Source organism: Neolamprologus brichardi, chromosome 8 (assembly GCF_056152115.1).
Source record: "Neolamprologus brichardi isolate AB-2024 chromosome 8, ASM5615211v1, whole genome shotgun sequence".
In the NCBI taxonomy this organism is placed as follows: Eukaryota; Metazoa; Chordata; class Actinopteri; order Cichliformes; family Cichlidae; genus Neolamprologus; species Neolamprologus brichardi.
In genome coordinates this window covers 20,370,439-20,390,794 of record NC_142111.1, presented here as the reverse complement: position 1 = coordinate 20,390,794, position 20,356 = coordinate 20,370,439, and the positions used below count along the sequence as shown (strand labels likewise).

The 20,356-nt window shown below is 40.2% G+C and overlaps 1 protein-coding gene across 2 annotated transcripts; it reads right to left on the bottom strand.

The window, feature by feature from the left end:
* Positions 1-934: 934 nt before the first annotated feature.
* On the bottom strand, positions 935-20,328 carry cdc42ep4b (CDC42 effector protein (Rho GTPase binding) 4b). 2 transcript variants are annotated; one of them, XM_006790944.2, is made up of 2 exons: positions 20,153-20,328; positions 935-5,214 (listed from the first exon to the last, which is right to left on the bottom strand). In XM_006790944.2, the coding sequence occupies exon 2, from the start codon at positions 5,047-5,049 to the stop codon at positions 4,045-4,047; it is 1,005 nt and encodes a 334-aa protein (XP_006791007.2). In that variant the 5' UTR covers positions 5,050-5,214; positions 20,153-20,328; the 3' UTR covers positions 935-4,044. The 2 variants fall into 2 exon arrangements, with proteins under 2 accessions (XP_006791007.2, XP_006791008.2); XM_006790945.3 differs by lacking the exon at positions 20,153-20,328 and adding an exon at positions 18,235-18,301.
* Positions 20,329-20,356: the final 28 nt, after the last annotated feature.

Below are 20,356 nucleotides of genomic sequence, written 5' to 3'. Positions count from 1 at the left end.
GATGGAGGATTTAAGAAAAGAAACAAATAAAATACATTTTAGTCAGATATGAAGTATTCCTTCACAAATGTATATTTAACAACCTAGAACTGTTTGTTTTAGTGCATCCCTGAATAAATGTCCCCAGTTATATTTTCCAGTGTTTTTCCATGGTTATGCCAAATGAAGCCAATTTAATCTGCCCAGTTGTATTTGAAAAAATGCTTCAGAAATGATCCAGGTCTCTATTTAAAGCTGGTATATTAACAAGAAAGCTGCTGTTTTTGGACCTAGGATCACAATCCTCTTCATAACCCTTTGACTAGCTGCCCTGAACCCAGACACGCAAGTTAAATCTGGTAACAGTAAAGCTAATGCACATATTATCGCATATCCAGATGGTTTTTAATAGCAGAAACCATTTAAGGTTTAAAAAAAACAAAAAAAACCAAACAGATTTATTCCATCTGTACATTTCTGTACTACTCTTCTTATCAATCATTAACACGTCATAAATGCATGTTTTCTTGCCTTTTTGACTCTTGTTTGTAAGGTTCATGAACCGTGATGAGATCGTGCACGTTTTAAGGACTGCTCTGTTGTATTAACGAGGCTGTAAAGCCTATCGAAATCAGAGTGGCTGAAGGATCCTAATTAGCTCACAGGACTCCACTTGCCATGATGGGATGTGAAAACTGTTAACACAGGGTTTTATCTTTCATTTCAGGGTTATTTGCGAAGAATAATCCACTGCGAGAGGGTGTTTGTTAAACTGTGGATTTGGCTCTTTCTGCAGTTCCCTCATTGAAATCTGACCTTGCAGTAGACGGCACAGTTTATACTGAGCTTTCTGCCTATTTTGTGCCCAATTTTACATGTTTAAAAAGTTTGAAAATTACACAGCCTGCAATGACAAACTTGCAAATATGAAACAAAAGAAAGTTGATCACAGTAAAAGATTATCAGCTTTCTCTTTTATTGAAAAATATAGAAGTTATTTCAAAGAAAGAAAAGTGAAGATAAATATATTAATATACTGTAAAACCAGAATATGGAACAGGGAAAGAAAACAGTACATACTTGGCATATCGCTAAAGCCAGTGGGGGAAAAAAAGGAAACATTCTTTAGCTGAACTTTGAGCCAGCTGTCTCACGCAGTTCTTATCTCTCTCGCTCTTTTTTTTTCGCTCCCCACACCATTGCTGTCAGGGAATGAAAAACTTCTAAGCAGACCTGGGGCAGAGTGTGTTTGCAAATTCTTTTACATGGTTTATTCTGGCCTACTTAGGAGTTTCCCACAGAGAAACACAACAAATGCCCGAAAGTTAAGATCATTATGCTAAAATACATTAAGTATTTTAGCATAATTTTGTGTACTTTTCCACAATTTTCTATTTATGTCTTCCAAAATCTACAGCAATATACCGTCTGGTGTTGCAGACAGCTGTGAAAATGTCGCAATGCAAACACAATCTGACCACATATGTACCATATTATGTTAAATCCAATATTTGTCTGTTTGCTTAGTAGGATCTCATAGTCACACTGCTGGTAACAAAGCTTGTTTACTGTAATCGCTGATGGCACTACCTATATGTACATCATTTTATCAAAAGATAACAGCAAACGTCTTGGAGATGAACAAAAGGGATTGCATCACCCCAAACAATCCAAACACTACATGTTGCAAAACTGATCAACAGAAGACATCCTAAGATTTGGCCCATATACACTGAAATATAAAAAGAGGTCTATAATGCATATCTATACAGAAGTAGAAAAAAACTAAATCCAATGTGCTGCTAACATTACTACAGAAGCCCTGAGAGGCAAGTGAGGAGTTGAAAATTAAGGAGTTGTCTGTGTAATCTTTCAGAGTGATTTTCCCCCCACATCTGTGAGACAGGTGAAGAGAAAGGTTTCCACTAAAGTAAGGAAAAAGAAAAGTTCTGCCAGGGCCACATTTCTTTTCGTTTAACTAACCAGTAGTTTTGATGCTGAAAAACCGACCAATTACAACCAGAATGTAACTGAAAAATGGAAATCAAAGTGAAAAATTACAATTAAATGTTTCCAATATATTTCCACCCCAATCGGCAGAGTGAAAACATGTTAGAAACCCAAAAACAAACTTCCTACAAAATAAATTTTAAATACCCTGGCATAAGAAAACATTTTGGATCATGCATTAAAAAAAGGAAAACAGACACCCACTTTTTTTCCCCACTCAGGACTTCTATACTTTATCCAACAATATAGTTAACATACTTGGCAATTTCCCCAGGATCGCCTTCAGTTTCAGAACGTCTTGCAATCTGTACGGGCACATAGTGTTCCAAAACATTACAACAACCCAGAACAGAACGGCACAGCATCCTGATTCTACATACAAAACCCTGCATCAGTGCCACAACAGGAAATTCCAAGATAACATTTGTCAAATGTGGCAATTAGTTTTTTTTAAAAACACGGAATAATAGAAGAAGGTCAGACATTAATCATGGATACAAGAAAGTAAAGTACGCACTCTTTCTGTGTAATTCATAGCTGAAAGTAATCTGGAGTAGCCTACTGAGTGAAACCAACTAAACACAAAAAAAAAAGCCAAAGGGAAACAGCCCACCTATCCGTTTCTGGAGCAGTTCCAGCTGGTCGGGGGCCAATATTCTCGCACATTTAATGAGTAGACTGGGAGAGGCCAGATGATTGGTTGATTTAATCATCTGTCCCTACTATGTGATTCTGGTTGGGTAAAGGAGTTGAGTATTATCACCTTTGGGTCCACTTTGGGAAGTAAATATCCTTCTCACTGCTCAGAGACATACCTGATGCCCATCTGTTAAGTAGCAGTCCTCTAATAACACTTTAAACATGCTACATCCTTTCTCTGCTCTCAGAGACAAGCCTGGACACATGTACAGAGAGAGGGAATGCTTTTGACAGAAGCATAAATGCTTAAATGTAATTATATGGTGGCAACTCCCTTCACAAATGTCTTACATCTTTCCACTGACCTGCTAATCCTACTTCAGCTAAGAAGCGGAATGAGAGGCATGACAGACATATTTTACCACAATCACAATTCCCGTCTTGCTTTTTTTTTTTTAAAAAAAGTACAAGACACATAACACTTACAAAAGGCCTCTTTTTGACAATTCACAGTTTTTCTGTATTAAAAAAAAATCTTTCACCAACTCTGATTTTGTAAAAGACATTTCCCTATAATGAACATGGGATCAGGAGTGATCTAAGACAATTTATTGCCTACTTAAGGCCAGTATTTAAGTGCAATTCAGCCAACCTCTAACAAAGAAGATGGTTCTGTCTTTAGTACCCTTAAGAAATTATGATATCTGGATAAAACAACAACACAATTTAAGACTAAGGAGTGCACATTAAGAATGATCCATCCCTTATGACAACAAATCAATAAATATTACAGCCGTCTGTGAATTTAAAGAATGTAGATATTCCCAATTAAAAACAGAAACAAAATAATAATCTACCCAACTCAAATCAGCAGCAGGCTGCTGTATACTAACTCCCAGATACTGCAGATACAATAAAGTAGAAAATAGCATAAATCAACTGTTAAACTCTTAAAAAGGCATAACTTTTTCTGTTTAGTGTCTATGCCAAAATAGTGTCATTGGCAAATAAAACCCCATATTCACTCACACACACTGGGATTCTAACGCCATCTGGGTTTCACTCCTCATCCTTTCCCTACATTCTTCCACAGAATCCATACCACACATCCACATTACCCAATCTCACTGTCATCTCTTCTCTCTTCTTAAAATGATATGTCTGTGATATTATTTACTAATGGTTTGCAATTGCTTCTTCTTGGTTAAGGGTTTAAATGTGGTAAACAATACTTTTTTGGGAAAACTGAGACTTTACCAGTAATATGAGTAAACCCAAACACTTCAAAAAGGGCCACTTTGTGAGCCAGTCAGTCTGCACTCTAGCGTGCATTTAGCCCACCCTAGCTACAGCATGGTGAAAAAGCCTTATTTATCGTGTTTACAGTCCTTTTCAACTGTTCGTGGCAGCTAAAGTCTAAACTCTAATCTCATCGTCATCATCCTCGTCCATGAAGGTGAAATCTCTCTCTCCTTCTCCCCCACGTGGGGAACTGTACTTTGCACTGTCCGTGTCACCGTCGTGGAGGCGGTAGTTAGGTTTCTCCTCAGACCCAGAGCTGGACACAGAGCAGCTATCCATATTGTGGTGGTTGTTCTTGGTTTGTAGCTCAGGGGTGTAGGGATCCACCATGGCTTTTTGCTGGTACATGCTGCGAGGAGGCCTTGCAGGGGCTCGCTCCTCTGCATCGTCATCATCTATGTGGGGAATGAGGGACGGCGAAGCATGGCCCTCGCTTCCCTTGCCTTCCTCGTAGCCAAGGTCATCCTCCTCCCAACCTTTCTTTTCCATCACGCTCAAGATGTCCCCGAGCATCGAAGGGCCCAGGTCAATGTGGAAGGACATTATAGACTCTGCGTGCTTCATCCCACCTCCCTTAGGCATGGATGGAGGCAAATCTGTAGGTTCGCCAAAATCCCGTTCTTCAAGCTCTGGATCAAGGCCTGCCATAGCTGCTGCTCCATTTAACGGCTTGCTTTCGATCTCATTCACCTTCTTCATTGGGCTTGAGGAAACGCTCTTTGGCAGTTGGATACCTCTGTTAGTACCCTCGTCGTTCAGGTACGGCAGGGATATGGCGGTCTTCACATACTGGGAGGAGCCGGCAGAAGATGCCATCGGGTTGTACTCACACTTGTCCGCCCGATTTACAGACTGAGATCGCTTGCTGTTTCTGAAGGTGCGGGACAGAAGCCCGGGCTTGGAACTTGGTGAGCCTTGCTTTTTGTCTGGCTCCCTGGGAGGTTCTCCTGAACGGGTGCTGAGAAATGAGGTGTCCCCAAAGGCATCGCCGCCTCGGCCCACGTGCATGGTGTGACGGAAGTCCCCCAGCGGCGCACTGATCATCTCTGCGGTCAGGTCAGCCCGAGACCTCCGCTTTGACTGATTGGAGTTGCTGACCAGTTGCTTAAGAATGGGCATGATGGCAGTCTTTTAGTAACGATCCACAGGTAAAATTTAAATTAGGATCTGAAGGTGGTCAGGAGAGTTCCTTTCAAAGTTTTTAGCAATTGTAAGGGATGTTGTCAAAGCACATATAACTTCAGGTGTTTGAGTAGAGCCATTCTGGTCCTTGGTTGAAAAAGCCTGTGGTGAAGAAGAAGAAGAAGGAGAATACAGAGCATTAAAACCACATCAGTAGTTCTGTAAACTAAATGTAGCTCTGCAACATGGCAGGCAAAGTGAAAACAAGTAAAAAATAGATTCCATTAAACTGAGATAAAAATGTAACATTCTGCTTTGAAGAAATCTTTCTATTCATTTCTCATTACTCACTATTGCATAAACCACTCTTTTCTGATCTCCATCAAGCATGGAAAGTTTGGTAGCCAGGGCTTCAAAATGAAGGCTCACTTGAGTGGTTCTAAACTCTAAAAGGTTTTCTATGCAGAAGACTGTAAGGGTGTTATGCAATCGTGAAAAGACTCTCTTGTACAAAGTTCAAAGCACCCTCACCTTACTCCAACCCAGTCACAATAGCCCCTGTGAAGTTCTACCATGGTAAACTTCATTCCTATTCAAATTAGTTCGATTCATCTAATACATTTTTGAGCTTTTTCTAAAAGTCTAGGGCTGCTGATGTGATCTGTTTTTCATGGGCTGCGGTGCCTGCCATCACTGCTGTGCTTTAGTTCCCATTTAGGCCCCTGGCTGTTACATAACCAGCAAGACACAGGATACTGTGAGCTAGAGCAGTTGAAGCTGGCAGAAATAAAAGAAAGAAGAAGAAAGAAAAAAAAGACCGAAGAGGAACAACATCTCTTCGGCATGGATCGACTTACAGCACAGCTCAGAAAACTCCAGACCGACTACATTTTGCTCTCACCCTCCCCTGTCTTCAAGAGATAAATAGTTTCCAAAAACTGCTTTTTATGTTATTCTCTTTTTGGGTGGAATTTGTCTTTTTAAACCCCATAGGCAACACTTGAACACTTCCAGCAGTGTATTTTGTTCCGTATTAATCTGTTTTTCATATAACAGACATCAATCAGCAACTTCTATTACATTTGTCTATAAAGCTTTGGTGAAAAGTAGCAGATTAAAAGGTTTTGAAACCCCCTTTGGAAAGCAGAATGATTCTTTCACAGATCAGTTTGATCTTTTCCATGCCAAATGACTATACAACTAATTTTAATCCTTAGACCAAACTGACCTTAAACCACTTAAACCTTGAAACATGATCTTAGAACAGAAATGCAGTGGAAAAGAGGTTTAAACACCCACTTATGTGCTAGCTACAGTCTACTAGCTCCATGTGTTTCTCACATTAACAATGGCTTCAATTGTTTAAGCCAGACAGAAATACCATTACTCTCAGTGTTTTCAAACTCACGCTGGAGCCCACGCTCTAGGGCTGCATGCGTATCCCCCATGAATGAAAGGGGGCTTCACTCAACAATATTCCAAAGAAACGTCACCCATGAAAACATTTGCATCTCTGACAAGAACCCATTCAATTGGAAAGGGAACTGATGCACTAGAGGGAACAGAGGGGGGCTTGATAAATGATAAAAGCTACTGCTCTTTTTTTTTTTTTTTGCTCTTCTTTCAAAAGACAGATCATCCCCAAAGAGTACTAAATTCTATCCACTGCCACATTTTCATCTTCCATATTCACCACCTTCATTCAAGATTTCCCCAGTAGTTCTGGTGCTAATGGAAAAGACACATTGTTCTCACAGTGGTTGAACAAAGACCAAATGTAATAAGGATAGTACTCCAAAGGCTTATTTTCTTGTTCTGTTGTAAAAAGCTATTTGAGTTCAAGCTCACACCCATATACGTGACAACTGGAAAGAGCTTACTGTTACTAAAGCTATTTACGCCGCAACTGGGTGCCAAATTACAAGATTATAGCTTAAAGCAAACAAACACCACCAATATCCTCCGGAGCGGAGGCACTGTTGTTAGATTAATGCAGTATGATCCATCATTGGGTAAACCCTTTATTATTTCATGCATTGTGCAGTTGCCCCATTAGTATCTGCTGTACAAAAGATTGCTGAATGTGTGGGTGACCGCTAAAGACAACTCGTCATCTTACATGTTCCTCCCTGCTGCACAAAGTTTTGTATTTCTCTATGGCAACGTCAGAGCTGAGCGCTGGCTACCAAGTGGGCTTCCTGTCTCTAAGCTGACCAGAAACGGCGAGAAAGATTTTATCCCCTACATGGAGAGATCAACTCATTCAGATGGATTAACCCTTCCTGGTGACCACATGCCAGGCAATAAGAAAGTTCACAGTGCAATGGCTGAGGGGCGAAAGCTTTTGATGTGCCATGTGACTCGAAGACATTCAACCTCAGCATAAAAGATGTCACTGAGTTCTCGAATATCAAAAGGTGCAAACCTCACACCTTAAGTCATTCTAGGAAATGGCCCATTTTATGCCTTGGGGAGCCCCTTGGTCTTTGATGAGGAATAGTTTCAAAACCCCGCAGGGTCATCAAGACCCCATTATTGTGGCTGTGACAAAAAAATGAAGCATGACCTGCCTGGAGTCCTGTCATATTCAGTTTTAGCCTTTCAGTACTTTGTAAAAAAAATACATTATGAGAAATGACACTGTCATTTTCACCATTCAGTTTCAAAATAACACTCCAGAATGGTTCAATGCTCTCCATATGAAACGGTGACAGTGTTAAATGTTCTTTTACACAGAAAAGGGATGTTTCTTCTTTGTTTTTTAGTTCTCGGGGGAAATTTGTCCATGCTGTCATCAGTTATATGTACATTTAATGCTTAGATTGTTAAAGTCATTGGCAGCATGACTATCAGCACTATAAAAATTATTTTGGAAAAGCAAACAGATTCAAGGACTCATTTTCATTCACATCAGTAGAGTGTATTTGAAGAGGAAATGGTGACCTTTTAGATAGATCTCATTGCACAATAGGCGAGCGGGAGTATCTTATTATTTGGTTTTCTGTTTCTGGGTAACCCTTTGTTCTTCTCATTTTATTACTGTTACTAGCTAGATGAAAGAAATCAAAGTATGGGGCTTAACTACAACTCCGTCTAGACATCTAAATAGAAAATTATTTAAACACAAAAACGCTGTTATACCCGAGCATTTACTCATACATTGTGTTGAAAAGGAATTGGTTGATCAGTGATTCCAGTTTGACCTGCACACACTCCCAGCCCAGCTGGGGGCAAAATTCCATTTTAGCTCTTTTTCACACAGAAGATCATATTCCTATTGGATAGCTACTGACGCAACACAAAGAAGGCTTATACAAGTTAGTGTCAGAGCACTCAGTGTGCCTAAAAATATGAAGATATTGTTAGTTTGCTTCAGTTGAGAATCAGTTTTTTTGTTTTTTGTGCCAGTCAGTGACAAAGCCTTTATGTAATGGAGTCCCACATGACACTAGCTTGAACTGAGACAAGTGGTGACAGGGCCATGAATGATTAAGAGCATTTTATGTCGCCAGCAGAATGTGATGTGGGCAGAATGACATCACAACAGCCAACATGCTCATCAGCGCTCAGCCTAACGCTTGTAATCCTTAGGATCACAGGCGCCTTGCAGTCCTCGGCTATCCTGTGTCACTTTCTCTCCTTCCACTCAACAAAGAGGGGAAAGAGGCTTTGGCTGCTCATCCAATAACAACTTGGCTACTGTCATGTTAAACCAACCGGCATGCAGACTATATAAGAGTTTCTGTTTTTATCTTTGGCTCCATTTAAATTTTTTAAAGTGAAATGGAGAAACAGTCTATCCTTTTTTCATGAGGTGGAGGAGGCCTTCATGCAAATATTACAAAGAGTCAGGTGAAGGGTAAATTCAAACCTTGTTAGTTTTAATACTAGAATAACGAGCATATATTTAAGCACATAATGCACTGCCTAAGCTGTCTCTGCAATAAGAAAACTTCTGCTTGTTTTAACCTTGAACTACCCAGAGTCGTCTCTATAGTTCATTCCCATTGTCAGTGTCATTGATATGCAAATGAATATTCAAGTTAGCCAACGCCATCTATGACACTGCTAATCAGTTAATCAATGGAGCTGCATAACAATGGAACGTTCTTAACTCAAAGTGACAAAGAAGATTGGGAAATTTCATTAGCACTTATTCTGGCAGGCTCTAACCTTCACACCAAACATCTGATTCCCACGGGTGGGGGGGGGGGGGGGGGGGAAGAAGCACTGAAATAGCAAAAAGTTATATATAGAGAGAAGAACGACTGTTGAAAGGTGAAACAGATCACATTGCTGAAGGAGTTAAAAATAATACATTCAATTATTTATCTTATTTTACAGTAATTTGAATTTGGATTAATGTAAGTTCTGTGGTTATGTTCAAAAATGTTTTTGCAACATGTAAGAGAAATAAAAATACTATTAAATATGGTGCAAAAACTAAAGGATTAGGAGAACTCATGAACTATGTATGAGTCGGATTTCGACTCACATCATGTAACTGCAGCTCATTAGCAAAGCCTCCCTCTGACTTCACGGTGCTTTTTCATGTGCCTCAAAGTTTCTTCCAAGCAAATCTACTTACTTCCCTTAACACACCACACAGATAATAAATAATGAATATAAATATGCCGTTTGTTTTGGCCTTGCTTGGCTTGCTCCGCCTGCAAACAGCACCCAAAAACTAAATCAGAACTGCATCTAAAAAAACAAACAAAAAAAACAACAACATCTGACTAACACCATAAGACAGTAATGAAAGACTTTTGACGTAATTTTCTACAATAGCATGCTCTGCTACAGACAAATAAAAACAAACTATCATTTGCTTCTTTGCTTATTTGTTACTGCCTGACACATAAGGAACCTGTTCTTCCTGTTTAACTTCATTTATAGTTACCTAGCTCCAAGGCAAGCCTTGCATGATAAACAGCAAAAGTATCCTGAGCAGAAACATGCAGAATGTTATGACACTAATGGCCTCACCCCTCAACAGTAAAGGATATACATACTTAACACAGGTGAAACTGACTTGTACAAAGTATGATTACATGGTGAATGGATCCCACTAATATAAGCACGTCTAGAACACGCTCTACCCGCTTATTCGCAAGTCTCACTGCATATTTCAGAGAGAAAACAGGGAAGCAATGAGAGTCAAATTTATCCAGCCAGTTCTTTTTTACTGAAGCGTCTGAAATGGCATTCCACTTCTAACACGCAGGTTCTAGGCAGAGCTGTGCAGACGCACGTCTGCAAGTTGTCACTAGTAAATTTGTAACATAAGCTATTCTTGTTGATCACTAAGTGTTCTCTCGGCTAATGAAAAGACAAAAGTTATAATATACAAAAAGTCTTTGCATTGAAGTAAAACAGACTGATAAGTGTTAAAAACATTAAAGTGAAACCGTTGCAGGGTGACACGCTATTGAGATTTTTAGATAAATACAAGCAAATATCCTTGTAGTCTCTGCGCTGGTTGAATTCCCATGATCTTTTTTCGGTGTAGCCAGAGAGCTATGCTTTACTGATCCCAAGGGATATGAAGTGAAAATAAAGCTGTTTTTTTTTTTTCACATGAACTCCAAGAAAAGTTGAGAAAATCACTTCAAGACAATGTCTGAAGTAAGGAGACAGTGCACTTGAGACACCCCGTCACTAGAGGAAATACTTTGTAGGGTTTAGGCGATAGTGCTGCGTGGGTAGAGCATGCAGACGGCAGGACGTACTGTATGACACCAGCGCACTCGCTGTGAATTCACTGGAATGTGTCAGTGTCGCATGCCTGCTACTGGACATCCAGCGCTTGAAGGTTTAAGACCCTTCTGACTTCACTGAATATTTGTATTCCCACACATATCTCCGATGGGCAATGTCTTAGAAAGTTCAGGTCCAGAGAGCATTTGGGAAAATTACTTAAGTTGAATTAATACGATTTATGCAGGGAAGGAAACATAACCAAGAGTTTACTGATGCTATTATGCTGACCTGTTTTTCACTTAACTTATATTTTTATAGGTTTTGAGTTGTGTATATATTCTATGGCATATGGCATGTGGTGGAAAACGTTTGACAACCACAGTTTCAAACAATCATTGGTGTATAGTTTTATCAAATTCCAGCCAGACAGACTTGTGCTGTTGAAAGACTGTCTTTGAATTAGGAAATGCTGTTTATTTGGCCTAAAATCCATACAATGGTCATAAATCACTTAATACTAACAAAGCCTTTTTTCAATAACAGCTCTTCTGTGCCGTTTCTAATGCATTAATTAGCAAAATGCTGTATGTGCTTTAATGGGTTATGTTTACGCAATGCATTTCTACTGTACTGCAGCAAATGACAGAACCAAAAAAAGTCCTAAAGAATACCTTTGTTTTTATTTTAAAGGGTGCATGTGCAATAAACATGCATTGAGGTCATATAATATAGGGGGTGCTAGGTTTTGTCATGATATACACTGCAACCTTGTTAAGCTATAATAAGAGAACAGAAGCAGAAATTGATATGAGGTATAGTTTGGTCAAGATTTACCAGAAGCCTAAAAGGAAGCAACTGTGCCAGTATCAAAATACAAATATGGTTTGTGCAATCTGAACTTGAGATTTAAGCAACACAACAGCTTAAAGATACTTGAAACCTGAAACAAGCACAGAGGTCAAAGATGAGTTGTTCAGGTCACTCCTGAAATGCTGAGTGCTTCATGTAAAAAGGCTTCAGGAGTTCAAACAACCAGGACACAAAGACATACCTACATCCGCATGACTGTTGCCAAAGTACCACCACCACACAAAGTACCTGTGTGTGGGGAAACTGTGGAGTATCAGCCTCCAGGGCCCCACTGCCACCCAGGCAAAAACAAAAACACAAGAGGATTAAGAGCAGCATTTTTAGCGTGAGCGAATAAAACCAGCATGTCTGGACTAGCCCTCTGCACTGCGACAGTTCCTTAGGGTGTATGGCACAACCTCCAATTACAACCCCAACACTCCCTGTGACACAAACACCAAATGAATTTATCTTTACAAATCCTGATATCCAGAGGCACAGGACAAACGTCCAAATGATTCTTTGTGTTTCCAGTCAAACTGGCCTTTTATAAATCTGTTATTCCTGCATGGCTGGACAAAGCAGCAAATACTGGGTGGGCTGCCATGCTGTGCCCCAGCCAAAGAGAGAAGAGAAAAAGGCTGGCTCATAATCAAACAGATAGATAATGAACATGCTCCTTGATTAAAAAATAAGCCTCTGCCCAAACAAGTCTACCGAGAGTTTGTTTTGAGGGGGAAAAAAATAAAAAATATACCCCCCTCTTGGTGTATGAATAATATCTAGAGTAAAAATTAGAGGGAGTAAAGCCTTTCCCATGTGAAGCAATATTACCTCAGGGACTTGTGCAAAAAAGGGAAGGCACAGATGGATTCACTGAAGAGAAACACATCCTCAAAGGGGCGGTGGAGGGTGTCACCACATTGGATTCACTCAGTCATGCCAGCGCAGTGACAGACGTTCTTTCACCGTGTCCTGCATGAAATGTACCCAAGCCCTCATTATGCCTACTGTGGATGGCTTGAACTATACTCTGTGTGCGTGTGTGTGTGTATGCGCACGTGAGCGTACATGTCTAATTAATCGCCAAAATCCTCCCCATCAGTCTCTAACAAATAGACAGCATTCACGCCTGGTACCAGAGGTCAGGATCTGAGCCAAGTGGTTGAATTAACTGTCCAATAGCTGCTGGATCGTGAAACGATGCAGAATTTCAACTGAAGATTGTTTTGTCGATGGCAAAGAGGGAAAGTAATGCTTTGTTGTAACATTTGGCTTACACTATACTTAGAAAGTTTAAACAGCTTACATGCCGTATTGGCTGGTTGTTTTAAAAAATGAGACCTTGGGGAAAACCCCAACAAAAATAAAAAAAATTGGCACTATGTTAAAAAAGATAATCTAGTGCCAGACAGCCAAGCTCAACGCATATATCCGCACACACTCTCTGGTAAAAGCAGCAGTAGGCCTCTCAATGGGACTGAAAGATAAGTGACCGTTTTCTGCTCTGCGTCAACTTATCAGCAGCTTGTGGCTTTTTTTTTTGTTACTTTTTTTTGTTTTTTTTAAATCAGCAGCCTCTTTGCTAAACTCAAATACACAAACGGACTATAAAGACCTTAAGCAGAGAGCCCTGACAAACAAGATGAGTTAATAAACCCCCATGGTGTTCACTTTAATGACACCAACTGCAGCCAGCTAAACACTCGCTGACCCAAGCCCGCAAACATAGTCACTTCAACCAGATAATAGCAATTCACAACAGCTGAGAAGCTGAAAAACGCCATAACAAGACAGAGATAAAAACTGGAACACGGTACACAGCTACTGCACTCCTGAAGCATACTGTAAGCTTAATTGCACCCTTCCTTGATTTACCTACATCCACTGTGATTTTGTTAGTGCTGTGTGTAGATGTTGTGCTTGCTGTGAGTGAGCATGTGTTTAAGTTCTTACCAGAGTGACTCTTCAAGAATGTCCAACTAGCACACAAGGATAAATTACATCTCAGTTGCTCCTCAAGGGTTGGGCAATCGTCATAGCCAAAGTGCCCTATCATCATCCTACGTGACTGCCAATATAAATAAAGAGCTAAATAATGCATCAAGATCATTTATTGGCATAACCCTAAGGTAAGGTCACTGAGATAAATGATTAGTCAGTGCAATAATCTAATTAAATATATTTGGGAGTTGGGTCAGAACGAACTTGAGATTCAAGTTTAACAGGGAAAAAATCGTAACAATAAATTCTGTTTATCTATGAGCCAGACGAGAGAAGAGCCAAAACCTAAGAGCTTTCATGCATCACCACCTGATTTTCTCAGTAAAAACCTTTGAAGTATCATCGGTGTCATCTTACTGCAGTTCGTCTTTCTTTGATTTGGTTTTCTTAAAGACATTTGGCATACTACTTTGATTTGGCACTCAAACAACAACTTTGATTCCCTGGAAACTGGCAGCATAAAGTCTTAATTAGTAGAGTGCATACACTCAACCTGCTGTGGGTGTGAACAATAAGTTTAAAGTCCATCAGCCACTAAGTTTGAACTAACACAAATGTGTTCAAGAGTCTCACACATCCACATACAACCCCCACCCCCCCAAAAAAAACAAGTATATACACACACCTCACTAGCTCCCAGTTTGGATTTAGACAACTGTACTTGTAACTGAGAAGCCAGCAAAGACACACAAAGCACAATGGAAAACAAAACAACAGAGAGGAAGGCGCGAACCAAACCCTTCTGGCACACCCAAAACCACACGCACACACCTATAAAGGGAAACAGACTAATGCAGGTAAGCTCACACAGGACGGGCCTCAAAGCTGATTCATGTAAACGACACTGAAACACATTCGGTTAAAACAAAGAGACAAAGGAACTTCGATCCTTATCCATTTAGGTATTGCAACTTCACCCTAGTCCATTCACAACACAGAACTGCTGACCTAGAAAAGGACCTCTATAGGCTCAGGCAGGAAATGTGTGATTCTCACAGGATTATCAGATATGCATGACAAGAACCCACAACAACTCATGTGACTGTTCCCATCTCCTGAACTGGTTTCCTTGCATGACTTTGTCATCTGGTAGTCACAGTGGTGACCAACATACTTCCTTTGTCCTTTTAGTATGCTTAAGGCCAAAACCACCTGTTTCTGTGGTCACTCAATGCAGGAAAACAATGATGGCTCATTGGAGTGTAAAAAAGGCCAATGACTGGACAAAAACTGCCAGCTGCACACCACCAGTTACTGTGTTTTTATTTTTGTTTTGTTTTTCTACACTATATTATCCAAGTCTACACGAGTCGGCACATATGGTGCAGAAATGCATCCTATTAATTGCAATACTGTGTCAGTAAAAGGATGAAATACAATCATAACTGTTTAATGATAAACTCTGTATTGCAAGAAACCTTCCACTGTTGCCAGTACAGCTGAAAGAGCTGATGTAGTTTACACACATTTCTATTCAACTCTATGCCTGTTACTAGCATACTACCAGCTCCTGATCACCAACTCTGATGAGGAGGTCCTCATCATGAGCTTTAATCCTGGATCAGCAAAACTCAACAGGCCCCAGTAACAATGCAATTCTAGGGAGTTCTATATATATTAAACTATGTGTCAGCAGCAGTGCACTGGTTGCAAGTGAAAGAGCTAACAAAGCATGGAGGAAGCTAACGGCAGGTTGGTAGTTTAGTATATCATCCAAGCCTATGTCAACAGTCCCTCGGCCGACATGGACAGTAATAACAGAGGGTGTTTTTTTGTTTTGTTTTTACAATGGCACGAGAAAGAGGAGCTCTCATGGAAAACCTGTGCAAACACAGGGAAAATATCCAACCTCCACACAGAAGAGCCCAACCTCCATATGAACCTAGGTAGGGCTGTGCGATATGACCAAAATCTCATATCCCGATATAAGACATCTATCACGATAACGATATAAATCACAAAAATTTTATATTTTCTGTAAATTCTGTGAATTTCGAGCAGCTCGACTTGCGTGAAGTGTTTCCAGCTGGGCGTCGCGTACCTGGAGTCGAGTGTTTTAACCAACGCATGAAACGATACATTTTTAGACATAAGTTGTAACGGACGCCGTTTTCTTTGTGAGTATTTATTACACAGCGTGCTGCGGGGAAAAGCCTGTTCTAACGTTGGAGTCTAAGGTTTATTTTTTAGCACCCGACGGCTCTTTTTTTTTGCTTCTGATCCGTAAACACTCTGCATACTCTTTCACGTGATTCAGTTTATTTTGAAAAGTCTCAACAGGATCTTGAGCTTTATTGTGAAAGGGTTATGTGGAAAATAAACAAGCGGACACGCGATGGTTTTACCGCCGTTGTTGCTAACAACGCATAAAAACAGGCGCTTGTCCATCCGTAGTGTGGTTATATTAAATATAAGAGAAAGAGAGAACTTTAAGAGATTAATATAGCCATTACAGTGACCATCAAAACAATGAAAAAATATTGCCGCAAACAGTTTATTTTGCGACACCACGAAACAAACGATAGCGTAAAATGAAACGATAGACATTTTTATATCGTCGTCCGATATATATCGTTATATCGAACAGCCCTAAACCTAGGACCCATTTGTTGTAAGGGACAGAGCTAACCACTGAACCACCATCTGATAAAACTTCTTATCTGTTACCTCATCCATTTGAGGAGGTATACTCAATGTGAAACAGAGACCATGAATTACAGAAGGATGCAGTAAAGACTTTCATTTTGAGAGAACTATGACAAAAGCAAATAAATTAGCTAAATAATCATTCCATTTATGGTCTAGGTCCTGTTGATAGAATAAAAAAAATAATTAAAAATTTATTTTTGCTACATTTTAAATTTAAATTTAAAGTTAGGAAAGCAATCTTTCAATTGACCCTCATGCTGCCTTAGACATAAAGCAAAACTCCCAGTCCTCTCCTCTCAGTAAGGAAAAGCTTTATTAATCTAACACTGGTGCTGGATCAGTACCCTGTATTGGCAGCCATGGTACCCATACCAGTGTGTAACTGGAAGAAAAATAATTACCTTGTTTAAAAGTTGCTGCAACACATTTTGCAAAGTAGATTTGTGTAACCACATCGGTCCAACAACAGGATTTCAGATTATGTGATTTGGACACGCCAATCACCCTGATGTTGGGTACTGTTTTGTTATCTTCTTCCACATAACTGAAACCAAGGAGGGTGTTCTGAAACTTCGCAACATGGGATCGAGTCAAGCCGGCCACATTCAGCGGTTTTGAAATGCCTTGCGTCACGCATGCCAATTTTCCATTTGGTTTCACAGTTTAAACAATTGAGTTTAAGACATCAACAGTGACAGGTGATGCAAAAACGAGATCATGCTGTGCCAAAACATACAGTACTACTGCGTGACAGATTTTGAAATCTATGTCACAGTAGGTTATGCTGTCAGCCTGTTGTTGGGAGAGGACAAAATGACTTTAGTGTTTAGCAACGCAAAGTAAAACGTTTTTCCCGTTGAACTGGTTAGGTTACATTGATAACCAAAAAAAGCCATAGGCATGGTGACGGGTGTCAGGTGCATAGGGGCTGTTTCGAAAGAAAAGAGAGCACACTCTTTTTCTGAGAAAAGATATGTCATGTGAAATGAAATGACAAAAAAAAACAACTGTTGTATCACTGTTTCAGATTAGTTCAAGTTGCTAAATGTTTATGCAATTATTTCTAGAACATAGATGCTACAAAATATGTCTACATGTCCAAGTTTCTATGTGAACAATTTCGTACTTTTTCCTCTAATTTGCCATCAAATAAGACAATGATGGTCTCTGATTCATTTGTTTTTCTTTTCTGACATTCAGAGTTAACTATAATTTGCAAAAACCTGAAGACACAGATAAAATATTGCACCGTTGCTTTTCATATCAAGTCTGTTCAAAGGTTAAGACAAACATCCTCAGCATGACTGCTCTTCAAAGACCTCATTGCTTTCTTTGCAGGTGGGGTGAATCCTGTAATTGTCTGAGACAAAGCAACTTTCCTTGGGGAGTTCAACATAACCAGAAAGAACAGCTTAAAAAATGTGCACATGCGTCACTCGTGAAATGATTCACGATCAGGCCTCCATAGCTTCAAAGCTCTGGAGGGCTTTTTTTTTTTCAATGTAAATCCAAAAGGTATTAATTCACACGAATAACTCAATAATGACCTTTTGCTTGCTGCAAATTGCCCTCTTTGAGCCAAATGTCAAGACATTCTCTCATCATTACCTGTCAGTCTCCCATGGAGCTTGGAATAAAGGTAGATGAGCAAACAATTTACAAGGCCATTTCCTAAGGCATGGGAATATTACTCCAAGTTGTCACATCTGACTCCGGTTAACCAATTTATATTTATCGCCTAATAAAAACAAAAAGAAAAATGTTTCTGCTCTTACATTAAACCGTCACGTAGTATGAAACCCAGACACACAAATAAAACAGAAAGTCTATTCACAAGGAAATGAGGTGCCCTCAGTTTTTACTAACTACACAAAAACTGCCTGAAGTAAATGTTTTCATGCACATGAGTCTAAATGCACATCCACAACCCCTACTACTGCACACCCTCTTTCTAATATAAAACTGTAATGACCTCACCACAGCCAAGAGTTGGGAAAGTAGCCAGCTTCCTCAAAACGCAGCAGGAGTATCCTCCAGAGGAAACTCAAAGAGCCTCCATAGCAAAAAATAAAAAAGCACAGTCAGAGATGACACATACTCTCCCTCCCCTACTGGCTGTGCAGTGGACACAATAGATCTCGATGGGGAGATATCTGCCTGGCAGCTCTGGAGAAGACATCCACTAAGGAGCTGAAAGGCCTGAAGTGTATGCAGTAATGTAGCACTGTTGTCACTGGAAAGAAGACAGAGAGACGAAAGAGGATGCCAGGAAAAAAAAAAATGGCAGCGCTGGCGGGATGGTGACAAGTCAGTGTCGGAGTTAAGACAAGATTTCTCTAGTCAACTTTTAAGATGTAAAGAAGTGAGCTATTTTTTGCACTCGTCTAAGTTCTTTGATTTAGAGTTATCAGTGCAGAGTACGTAAATGATTCATCGAGCAAAATGACAAGAACAGACCAACCTTTGGGCTTTTGTTAACTACTGCTCTGTGTTTGTGTGTAGGACAAGGGCAACAGTCACACAAAATCAACACTAGACCTGAACTCATCAGTCAACACGTCCTTTCACTATTGTCCCGACCGACAGTTTAACAAGCGTGAAGAGCTGACGATGAGTGAGGAATAATGAAACAGAATGTTATAAAACGGACCTGCAGACTTTATGGCCAGTGTAGTTAAAGTCGGGCACACACTATACAGCCTTCATTTAGAGCATGATGAATGAGGCCGGGCACGTATACAGCCACTGTGGCAACTCTTACAGCAAATTACTCAGTTCATCAGGCGGGATGATGACCATAAGAGGCAAGTGCCAAGTCTTTAACCACAAACAGGAAAAAACTCCCTAATGATCCAGGGAGGTGGACAAATATGCCTGCCAAAGATGGGGTGAAAATAGCTGTTTAGATTGTAGAGCTCTTGCTAGATTCCCAGAGATTTCACTGAGATCCAACAGCAGCAGTATTAATGTTACGTAATTCTCACTGAAGAGAACTGATGCTCATGCAACCATCTGCCCCTTGCTCTGATTAAATCATGACCCGTCCTGTAGCCAAATATAGTTATTTGGGACACTTTTCTCAGACTTTGCAACCTAGTTTTAACTCTGGGATATCTGCTGCTTCATTGAGGAAGTTGCTCTTAGTTACAATAGGAAAGGCCAGAGTTTGTGGGCACATTACCACAGAGGATCCCAAATGTGAAATACGTTACTCTCTGCAATGGTAAACCCAGCTAATTCCTTTCTTGAGTAGTTTTTGGGCCCAAAACAAGAAAAATATCCAACTTTAATAAGTCACACAAAACTGGATTTGAAAAAGAAAAAAAACCTTAGGAGATCCCATGACTTTTAACGAAAGTTATTAGCTCAGCACAGCTTTTTGGCCATTATTCAAACTGAAAGCACAACAAAGTCTATAGTGGCATAGGTCAAGAAAATGGTTCCATATCAGGCAGGATATCTGTAATTTTAAAAAAGCACCCTTTAGATTAACATGTTGGCTCTTGAAGATGTTTTAAACTCAGGTGGTTACTTTTATTGTATCTTTTTTTTTGACCCTGTACTTCCCAGTCTTCCTCAGGCTGATGGAGGACACAGAGGACGCGAGAGCTCATTGTTTTGGCTCCATATGGGACACCGAGGAGCTCGATGAAACTGCCAGGCTCTGATTGTCCAGAAGCAGATGACATTCAAATGAGATGCAGATTTCACTCCGTTGGCTTTACTTCAACCTACGCCTCTTCCTCTGACCCCACAGAGTATTCTGGAAACTACACTCAACACACTGGCTACAACCCAAAGATGACTAAAAGTCGTGGCTCGTCATCAGAACAGCCCCTGGATACTTGTAATACAACAAAACATCACTCCTCAGGTTACCGCGAAGAAACGTTACCTTTTTCTTTAAGGTCCACGCGGTGGCGAAGTTTCAGACTATATCCCTCTCAACTTTCCGTAAACACCGCGAAGGGTGAGTTAGCACAAATTTAGTTAAGTCTCCGTAGAAAGAGAAGCAAGAGAATTGTGGCAGGACGGTCCCTGTTCTGGTGCTCCCAACGTTCGTTTACTTTGCATCTGTGTGGCTCACAAAGCGGCCCTC

Excerpts from the sequence above, each read along its gene's own strand:
- cdc42ep4b (XM_006790944.2), bottom strand. The coding sequence starts at position 5,049 with ATGCCCATTCTTAAGCAACTGGTCAGCAACTCCAATCAGTCAAAGCGG.